The following is an 11,084-nucleotide window of genomic DNA, read 5'->3' on the forward strand; positions in this document are numbered from 1 at the left end:
AAGATAAAAATATTCTTATCATTATATTTTATAATATTATCAGTTTGATTTTAAGATTAGAATATTTTATATTTAAATTTTGTATTACAATTTTATTCTATATATAGAGAGCTAGCTCATCAATAAAATTATATCATACTATCTCTCCACAAAAAAAAAAACACAAAACAATCCGACAGATGTTGAAGGGAAGGTCCGTAGGCCAAGAACAAGACTAGCCGATGAGCAGAGTCAAAATGTTACAATCATAGGAAAGGATAAATAAACATTTCATTTTATTATTATGAAAAGGGAAAGGATAGCCATATATCATTGGATATGTGACCCAACATATATCGTGACCTGATCCACGAGTTCTAATTCCATGCAAATTTTACGTCTCAAATCAATATCTCGCTTGAACTTTCTTCAAAAGTGTCTTATGTGGTCTTGTTTAAATGTGAAAGCATCTTGCTTAAGTATTCTTCATAAGCCTCCTCTCTTTCGCTTGAACTTTCTTCAAAAAGTGTCTTTTGTGGTCTCGTTTAAATGTGAAAGCATCTTGCTTAAGTATTCTTCATAAGCCTCGTCAGTCTTTCTCAAGCTTGAATATATACTGCTAGAGCGTTTTTCAAAAGTCCCAATTTCGAACTTGTTTAAGCGACCAAGTGTGGGATATTCTCTAGAACTGGCTCCTCCTGAAAAAAAAACTCTTATAAATTGAAATTAACTAAATAAAATTAAGTAAAACTAACAAAAATTACGAAAACTCCTAAAACCTCTCTCGAGCGTAAAATTTTTCAAAATGATTATTCTACACAACGTTCAAAACCATAAGGAATTAAGAATAATTTTTGAATTTATGTTTAGGAAAATCAATCATGTACAACAATTATGAGACACCTATGCCCCTTCCTCAATGCGCCACACATGCATATAAACTTGTATTGTATCTCCTGGCCACATTTAAAGAAGCAGAACACGTGAGAAAAATATTATATATTAAAAAACATCGTACTTTGTTCAGAAGTATAAAATCAATTTTACTTAGTAGAGAAATGATTAGGAATTTACCACTAGTCTCGGGACTCTTATTCCAGAAACCCCGTTTCCAAATTCATGTCCATATTCTTTATTTATTAACTATTTTTTCCAGCTTTCCATTTGATGGATATGTTTTTATTTCCTTCGTTATTGTTGAATTTCATCTCTGTTTTGGATTTGTTCCCTTCTAACGTTATATTCATTTACCCTCTCTTGGATTAGAAAAACAAGTGTATACCCTATTCTCTGACCCATATGTTAGTGTTGTGTCCCTATACTACTCCATGTGAGACTTAAGCACCTCATAATACCTAAGAGGCCAAGACCCTATAATACCTCCCAGGCTGTTACACTTAATTATGTTATTATTTGATCCTATTTTCTCTGTCACTGCGTTGTTTCTACATCACTCAAGAGCGTATTTCTTGATATTAATAATTTAATACGTTGTTCTTCACAGTGATAGTTTTATTTTCTACCTCTATAATTAATCATGGTTGTTTGTATTAGTGGAGCTCTATGTATGACTATCATTTTTTATGTTTTTGCCTTATATATGAATGAAAAACATAAAGAATGGTATGGTTATCCAGCAAATACGAAATAATTTTGTTCCCTAACCTTTCCTCTTCTCTGTTTTATAATTTTGTATGGTTTTTATGTTTTGTTTCTGCTGCCCATTGCATGTCTTAAGAGTTTCTTACATTTAAAAGTCTCCTATGTTGAAGCCCGATAAAAAAACATCTATAACAAGTCACTGAATAAAATATTTACCTAAATAGTCATGCATGGAATAGGGAAGCAAGTTTCTTAGGATAGGAACTATGCTTATTGGAGAGTTCTGAAGTAAGTACTCAGCTACCCTTTTTTCCATCCTGTGTACTTGTTCATTCGATATCTTGCTGGATGGATCATTTTTTATTTTGAACGACTCCAATCTAACAAACCACGGAGGTTGAATTTTCATTTGACTTGATAGATCCTACAAAATGAGAATGAATTGATGATATATGTTAATTTGGCAAAATAATGCAGACATCTTATGGCAAAGTAACTTTACCTCGTGCATTCTAGCAAGGGTACGAGTAGAGAGTGTCAATTTCTTTACATTAGAGAGCACTTGCAGCCAGTTCATGATGACTGAACAATCTACATGGGTGTCAATATTTACTTCTTCAAGAAATGAAAGATTACATGCTGAGGAAACTTGAAGACGAGTGAAAATGACGATTGTGATGGAAGTAAGATTTGGAGTAGAAAGCACAATTTTGTGAGGAATAGTGTACCCTTTGACACGACGAGGGGTGTTGTCCACTTTCAAACATGAAAGCTTAGAGTTAGATATGGAGAGGACTTTTGCATCATTGCGCAACGAGTAATCTTGAAGGACCAAAGCATTCAACATGTCACAACATGAAAAGGGCTCAGCACACTCATTTTCAAATGAGGTAAAACTCACATTCGTGAGATGCAAGCATTTTAATGTTGGTAACACCAGAGATTTTGGAAGTTCTAAAGTGGGGCCAGAAGAAAGCTTGAGAAATGTCAAAGAGTGGCTAGAAAAAATGAGAGGGAAAAAAGAGTTGGGTATGATTGTGAAATCGAAACTTGTGGTGATTGTCATGTGCTCAACGTTGTGCAACACAGCATATTGGATGACCTTGTTTAGGAGTGTTGGATCTGAACCGTGGGCCCCGAAATGAAGATCAAATAGGGAAATGGAAGCATCACGACCAGACAGAACACGAGACACAAATTCATTATAATTGTCGTTACATGTGAAGTGCTTGCGCATGAAAGAGAGAGTAGTGGTCCGTTTCCAAAGGTTGTTCCATCTTTTAGACAAGACGCAAGTTCGAACTACGTCTTTTGTGTGCATGAATTTCATTATATGGAGCAACACGTATTCAGGCATGTCACTCAATATGTCCCTCTCTTCTTCCATGTTTTTTTCACTCATCATCTTAGTTTCTTTTCCCTCTTCTACTCAGCATGAGTGCTGAACAAAGAACACAAGTATTTAAAGGTGAGAGGCCACGTTTTCATCCCTCGTCTAATGTCTCTTCATGCGCATCAAAATTTTATTTCCGTTTAAAATTATGTGTTTTTCATCAAATTATATTTCCTTTTATTTTTTCAGAAAAAAATTGATTCATGAATGGACTTAAAGGCCAACAAAACGAACAAAGGGTAACTATCTATGAAAAGTCACTGACTGTTGACGCTTCCTTGTTTCAAATGCCAAATTTTTTTTACCAATAATGTTCCATGGTAAATAGTTTCCTTAAACATGTCGTTGTGGTTTCTATTCTTAATCATTTATATAAAAAGATTTTGTTGGGTGAGATAAAATTTAATTTTAGTGATTTTAGGCCTTCAAAGAAATTAATCCCCACTATCAGTTGGAAAATTCTTTAATGTAATTAAAAAGGTCCAAGTTATTTTTTTTTTCTTTTCAAATTTTGCAACGCATTGGGTGGAATTTCCCACTCTGAATAACAATATCTTGAAAGCTAAGGAGAGGCTCTGGATAACATTTCCCACCCTGGAATGTCTCTTCATACGCATCAAAATTAATTCCCCCGTTTAAACTCATGTGTTTTTTCATAAAAATAAAATAAAATTCTTTCCTATTTGTCTTAATTTTCATTCATGAATGGACCTAAGGGCCAATAAAACGAACCCAGACTATCCATAAAAAGCTACTCGGAATAAGTTCCTCCAGATGAAATTGTTGTTGCTTTTCTACTACAGTTTTAGCTTCTATTTTAATACAATTTAACTTTATAATAAATAAATACTTTTAAACATATAAATTTATCTGTATATCAATTATGACCGACATATATATTTTAATAAGTTCCTCAATAGTTTTTATTTTATAAATAAAAATAATTAATATACTTTTCACTAATCGTAGGTAAACTTTATGTTTTAAAAAATTGTATTTTACTATACACATTTATAGCTTTGTAATTATAATTTAAATAAAGATAACATTCATACCTCAGAAAAAATTAGGACTTAGGGATTTACTTTGATTATACAAAATGAGATTCATTTATCATAATACATACAATTTAAGATTATAAAAATAATCAATTGAATCATTATTTAGAATAATTGTTAAAAAACAAATGATAATTAAGGAGTTAAACACATAGATAATGTGTTGACCAAAGTCAAATTATTCAAATAACCTTCAAATTCAATCCTTAACAAAAACAATCATTATTTAAACTTTACTTATCTTCTAGTCAAATCAAATTAATATAAAAAAAATCTTAAGACATTGGTGTAAAATCAAAAAGAACCGATCAATAAAATTTTATTAGAAATTACAATGAAAATGTCTTGAAAACATAATGCCGCAAATTTCTAATAGTTTTCTACTTTTAATTGTTTATCCATTGCAAAACTAATTCAAATATACAAGAAAAATATGTAAGAAAATGGACAAGAAGAAAAAAAACTCGAATGGGTAAAAATAAAATAAGAAAAAATTATGTAAATATGTGGGGGGTAAAATCATGCAAGAAAGCTGGTTAAGGAAAGCCATTTTATATTATGAAATATAGATAGATAGATGGATAACTTGTAAAATTGTGGAAGTGAAATTAACAATAAAATATGGAATATGGAAGATGGTACAAACTTTTGCAAATAGCTCCACCAACTAAAGGCTGACATTTAATTGGAGCCAAACTCCAGATGAAAAGAATAATATGGTCTATATTTTGTTACATCAATTCTACAAAACTTGGCAGCCAATTAGTTTGAATATTATATACGTCACAGTAATCTCTGCCAAACTGGAAGAACTAACTTTGATGGATTGCATCATTGACGCAACATCTGCTGTAGCTGCAGCACTTGATTTCTTTGTTCTGGAGGAAGCAGATTTATCTGCTCCGGTGTGAGGCTCATCACTTGCTGAAGCAGCGCCTTCTCCATCTCTGGTGTCAACTGCAAGAAAAGAATATCAATAGAGTGACTGCAGAATTATTTAGATTTTATACAACAAACAAACTAAATATAATTCAAAATAATTACCGCAGGAGGCCGAAGAGCAGCACCCATCTGACCAGGAGGACCGGAAAGATGTGCTAGGTTTTCTGAGGGACCAATCCAAGAAGACCCTCTGTCTATTTGCATAGCATTTCCACCTTGATTCCCGAAGTCAGGTCCTAAAGGCATATTCCCAACCTAACAAGCAAGCATCACTTAGCATTTGAATAACCAATTACTATAAACCACAGATATTTATCATGATGCATACAGCCTTTGAAGTCCTGCTATTTAGATTTACTTTCTTCCTGTCAAATCAACTTGCGTTTAGGTCAAATGCCAGCATGGTTGTCAATTAACCAAGCTGATTAAGTACCCAAATTGAAAGTTTTAAATGATGAATTTGTCAGGAATGAATTGTCAGTTATGAACAGAAAAGTTTCACATAAGTGGCAGGAAAAATTGATATCTGAAAATTCATGTTTCACTAAAATGTGGGAAAAAATGCTAAACTCCATTTGTAAAAATAATTTTTTTTTTAATCATCTTAAAAAACTAGGATAGAATCATAGAAGATTTATTATAAATGTAAAAATAGTTTGTTTTTTTAAATCATCTAAAAAAACCAGCAACAACACCATTACTACTAAAAGATAGCTCAATGACTATTTTTTTTTGTTAGGGGGGGGGGGGGAGGATTATATTTTAAACGAATGACTTAACTTTAATGCAAATAAGTTAGGATTTAACTAGCCAACGAAACAAGGAGGCATAAATTCAAAATGGTAGTAAGAAAGCCTTATAAAGCCAATGATGCAGGTGGTACAGAGCCTAATTGCTTCCCCATCAAAATTCATGGTACCAACACACAGTCTTAACCATCAGTTATAGCACCGCATACCTGATAAGGTGGCTGAGATGATTGTTGACTTGGAAGTGGTGTCTGCCCCTGTGGAAACGTGGATCCAACACTAGCAGGAGGTTTTGAACCTGGCTGAAAATTCCATCAATGACACAATATTCAACTTACATGAAACATTGAATTGGATTATGAATAGTAAACTGGAATATTCAACTTACATGAAACATGGATTGTGGAAGATTGTGAGAAGCACCAGCATGTTGAAAACCTAAGTTTGCACCCATTTGTGGGGGATATTGGGGATGGAAGGTTGGCACTGCAGGTGGTCTGTGCTGAGGCAGTGGTGGTTGCAGAGGCATATGTAGAAATCCAGGTGTCTGCAATGGTTGCTGTGACTGGCTTGAAGCAGTTGGAATTTGAGTTGGATGAAGAGGCTGTGACGGTGAATGAAGAGAAGGTGGAGGTATGTTTGGGAGTTGTGATGATTGCGGAAGAGACACTGGAGCCACTTGTGGAGTCAAATGTCCTTTAGGCTGTTGTGGCATTGGCAAAGAATGTGCAGCCATAGGCTGAGATTGATGACTCATAGCAGGAACAGCAGATGAAACTTGCACCGAAGGTTGATTCTGGTGTTTCCTCGAAGGAATTTGGGTCTGAGACACACCTGCTTGATCCTGTGCACCACCGAGCCCAGGCAATAACGGAGCAGGCTGAATATTTGGTTGTTGTGTTGGTTGTACTGACTGCTGATTGTTCTGCGAAACTATTGGCTGAACTTTTGGAACCTAGAAGCAAACAATTATTAACATCTAAATTTCTACCAATGAATGACCGTGAAAATGACATCAAAATAAAGTAAAAAAAGCATACCACTTGAGGTGGTTGAACCATTCCAAGCATAATTTGTGCCTGATTAAACAAAACAAAATGAACTAAAATTTCAAAGAGGAGGTAACATGGCTGAATACCATCAGATAGATTCTACAGTTACTGAACAATAAAACCAAATTAAAACAAACACTCTTGCATTCATTGAATAATTCTGGACTACACCAAAAATGAACAAGATTAATCTCATTTCTCATACACTTTGTGCTGAGACAAACTATAGCATACACAAGCCAGACTACATACAAATACAAAGTCTGATTGTTCCAAATATAATTCAAAGGAACTCCAAGATTTAACACACTCATAGTCATACACATAGGTGAAACATCAACCCCCCACCCCCCACCCCCCCAAAAAAAAAAAAGAATCTCCGGCTGTGTTTGGATAGAAAATCTGCGGCATGACTTCATTAATCTGCAGCATGTTATGTAATTATGTATATACATATACAATCAAGATCATGAAACCATTTAGTTGATCATATTACTCATTAAAAAATTAACATTTTTCTAAGAACCATCAGATTATTGATACCAAACAATTAAACAAGAGAGGAACAAAATAGATATTGTCATAATTCATACCTCATATATTCCACTAGTGCTAATTCTTCTTGAACTTACAATGCATATATGGATTTGAAAGGCTACAACATTCTACACATCAAATCACTGTATGCACATACAAGACACAAAGAAGAGTAAAAAGTGCATACACAACATGTTTAATCCGTCACTGAGAAAGTGGTTCAGTGGAATTGTAGGACAAAGGGCAGAAACATGACAAAATCGTAGGTTAATTAATTCTTTTACAACAAAACTTCACCGATTTCAATGGTCTAAACTTCTAAATCCCTTCCCATAATCATTTTAATTTGACTAAAAACAACCAATCTCTTGACTTGAATCATGAAGGACTACTATTAATTATAAGCAATTCCAGCATTCCTTTGCTATTATTTGTAAGGTATTGACTAGTTATTTAATTATACAACAAAAACTCCTTTTCCAAAACAACAAATCAAATGCCACTTCAGTACAACAGCTTAAAGTTGTAAAGGCACCAAATCCACAAAAATGGAAATCAAATTACCAAAAAATGACCACAAAAAAAAAACCCTATATTAGAGAATAAATCAGAGATGAGAAGAAATATAGACACAAATCAGAGATAAACCGAAAATAAAAAATGCAGAGAAAACCCTATACAATGGAAGAAATCAGAGAAGACAAGACATGAAATACAGAGACAAATCAGAAAGAAACGAACGAGGGAGAGAAAATTTTAGAATTCTCTCTTTTTAGTTGGAAATCAAAATCCCATATTTTAGTTAATTAAAACTCTGATTAGCATTCTTAAAATTTTTAAATTTCTCCTAATAAAATATCCAAACAGTAAATTTTACCACAAAATTTATAAAATGCTTACTTAAATTACATTCCCCTTTTCAAATCCTCTATCCAAACACACCATCAAAGTATTCCAAGAAATAAATAAATCTCCATCACCTCAAACTCAAACTCGGTAACTACATTGTGAAGGGCATCAATCAAGAATTGAAACATTAGAAGTTTGGAATGGTGCCCACAAACCACAAGTGTGAGAACCGTTTCTTCAGACCAGACAACAACTCAATAAGAAAATAAACGATTTAGGGTTTTTATCTCACGACAAAACATTGGAGAAACTAGCTCCTCTAAATCTAATCACCAGAAAATAACTACAAGTCTGTAACTATCAAGTGTCAAATACACGAATACGGTCGTCAATGTTATTAACTGAAATTTAGAACTTACACATGCGAAATTCGAAGCATTTAGTGAAGCGCGGAAAAAAGGAATTAATAAAGAGAATTGAAAACCCTAAGAACCTGAAAAAGCGCTTTGGTTAACATAGGGTTTTGGATGAGGATCTGCCTCGCCTGTTGCTGGTTCTGTTCGATTAGATTCTGAGGTACAACAAACGAAATGGTTAACGCGTTGTTCTTCGTGAAGAGCCAAAAAGAACAAGTGATGTAACTTGTAAGTACCTTCATCTGAGACATGATATCGTAGAGCTGGTTCTTCGACATTCCGGCGAGGTTCGCCGGTAATCCCTCGCCGCCGACCTGTTTTCCGGCCATTGCTCCGCCCACGATGCCAGAAAGTGAAGTTGTTGACCATGTTTTGAAGGGAAAATAGTTTGCTGCTATGTTTGGGCCTCATGGGCTTATATTCATATGGATTGAAGATTTCCCTTTGGTCCAAAATCAACTGGGCTCACTCATGAATATGTATGGGCCTTATTGGGACATAAACACACACCTCAAAGTTAAATATATTTTTTTTCTTGATTGTAACAGATAATTTGTTCTCTCAATTTAGTTTGATTGGATTTACATCTTTTGCATTATGTTTCATTCTTTTTCTTATGAATTAAGAATTTAATTAACATGTATTTACAATACATAGTTTAATTAACACGAAAATGTACACGAGTTAATGGTCATATCGTTTTTTTTTTCGATATCAAAAAATTTAAATCATCAATATTTATTCTAAATGAACCCAAATAAAACTAACAAACAAATCAAAGTCATAATATTACACAACAAATTAACGAATACATCAAGACAATATTTGACAAACACGTGAAAATAGAATGATTAAAATATGAATGCAAACAAACTTAATGTATACCTGAACCTCCCAATATATGCTCCAAATACACCTGCAACATATTCAAAAGACAAATTATAATACTAAAGTGAACTAGAGAGTGACCAAAAGGGGACTTGAAATTAACCAACGATTACTTAAGTCTTCTTTTCTGCACAAAATATAAACATTTAATTTTTATCGTCAAGTCCTTTCTTGGCTATCAAAAGTTAGATAGGAACAAAAAGAAGGATCTTCTCACACACTTGGATAACAAATAAAATATATAATATATCAGTTAAAATAGGATGAGAAATTTACAACATCACAATTTTTTATATAACAACTTGTGATGTTGTTAAACTCTGAAGTGCAAAACTAGTTTAGGTTGACCTGAGATTTTCCAAATTAATTAAATCATTTAATTAGATCAAATAACTATTCATTCATATATACAACATCTTTCACTTTGTTTTTATTGATAGGTAGGGTTCTTTCACTTTGTTTTTATTGATAGGTAGGGTTTAGGGTTGATCATTAGTAATTTATGTGAGAATTATAGTTGAAAATTTATAGAAAGTCCATTTTATGAAATCTTTTAAAGATAAAAAAAATATGTATATTTTATTTATCATCAAGTAGAGATGAATATTAAACGATAGCAATAAAAAGTTTTTTGACACTTATTCAATATATTTATGAGGAACAGATTATTTCGGTTCGAAAATATCAAGAATTTCTAACAATTATATGGGAATAGGCTTATCTTTAAAGTATTTTTCTCTTTTCTAATTCTCAAGTTACATTAATTATATATCTTCCTTAAAATATCATTAATCAATCGTTCTTTTAGATAAAATATGATAAATATTTGAAATTAATTAAATAAAAATTCTCTCTCTTTCTAAGATTAAAAAATATTTATAGACACATAAATATCTTTTTCCTAAACATTAATTAATTAGATAGAAAATGATTAAAAAAAAGAGATAGAAAAAGTTAATTTTAGAAAAATAGTTTAAATTATTGAGAAAACTAATGTTTTTAACTTGTTTTTTTTTAATGTGTAATTTAGTTAAAAATATCTTATAATTTAAAAACAAATTTCTTAAAAAATATACTGTACATGTCATTTAAAAAGCTGTATAACATAAATTATTAATTACTTATATATAGAGAGAGAGTTAATCACCTATACACTGTTAGTATAAAGTTTTTTTATACTAGCAACCAATTAGATCTTTTAATAGTGTCATGTTAGTTGCTTATTTAATGAAATAAAAATAAAATGAGCAATTGACATGACACTATTAAAAGATCTGATTAGTTGTCAGTGTAAAAAAAATTTTATTGATGATTAACTCATATATATATATAAAGGAGGGATCTTTTTACTCTAGAAGTAAATCTACCTAAACTTACTCCTTTTAATAAATCATGTTCTACATCAAATTTCAACAATCCAACCGTTTTCAATTTAAAGTTCTTAATACATATATCAAATCTGTAAATTTTTAGAAAATTTGAAAATCATTTGATACTTCATTTCATTAATTCAAATTGACGAATAATCATAAAATCATTTTATACATTGATTCGAATTAATAAAACAAAGTATCAAATGATTTTCAAATTTTCTAAAATTTTACAGATTTGATCTACGT

The 11,084-nt window shown here is 32.0% G+C and overlaps 2 protein-coding genes across 2 annotated transcripts; both read right to left on the reverse strand.

Moving 5' to 3' along the window:
* Nucleotides 1–252: 252 nt before the first annotated feature.
* On the reverse strand, nt 253–3,034 carry LOC109803158 (F-box/LRR-repeat protein At3g26922). The gene is made up of 3 exons (XM_020364610.3): nt 2,084–3,034; nt 1,798–2,005; nt 253–677 (listed from the first exon to the last, which is right to left on the reverse strand). Exons 1-3 carry the CDS (start codon nt 2,984–2,986, stop codon nt 499–501), a joined length of 1,290 nt encoding a protein of 429 aa, XP_020220199.3. The 5' UTR covers nt 2,987–3,034; the 3' UTR covers nt 253–498.
* Nucleotides 3,035–4,614: 1,580 nt separating this feature from the next.
* ESP1 (hydroxyproline-rich glycoprotein family protein) lies at nt 4,615–8,973 on the reverse strand. The gene is made up of 7 exons (XM_020366268.3): nt 8,814–8,973; nt 8,655–8,732; nt 6,764–6,802; nt 6,112–6,678; nt 5,933–6,025; nt 5,077–5,229; nt 4,615–4,989 (listed from the first exon to the last, which is right to left on the reverse strand). Exons 1-7 carry the CDS (start codon nt 8,904–8,906, stop codon nt 4,864–4,866), a joined length of 1,149 nt encoding a protein of 382 aa, XP_020221857.1. The 5' UTR covers nt 8,907–8,973; the 3' UTR covers nt 4,615–4,863.
* Nucleotides 8,974–11,084: the final 2,111 nt, after the last annotated feature.

This window comes from Cajanus cajan, chromosome 2 (assembly GCF_000230855.2).
Source record: "Cajanus cajan strain Asha chromosome 2, NIPB_CcT2T_4, whole genome shotgun sequence".
Classification (NCBI taxonomy): Eukaryota; Viridiplantae; Streptophyta; class Magnoliopsida; order Fabales; family Fabaceae; genus Cajanus; species Cajanus cajan.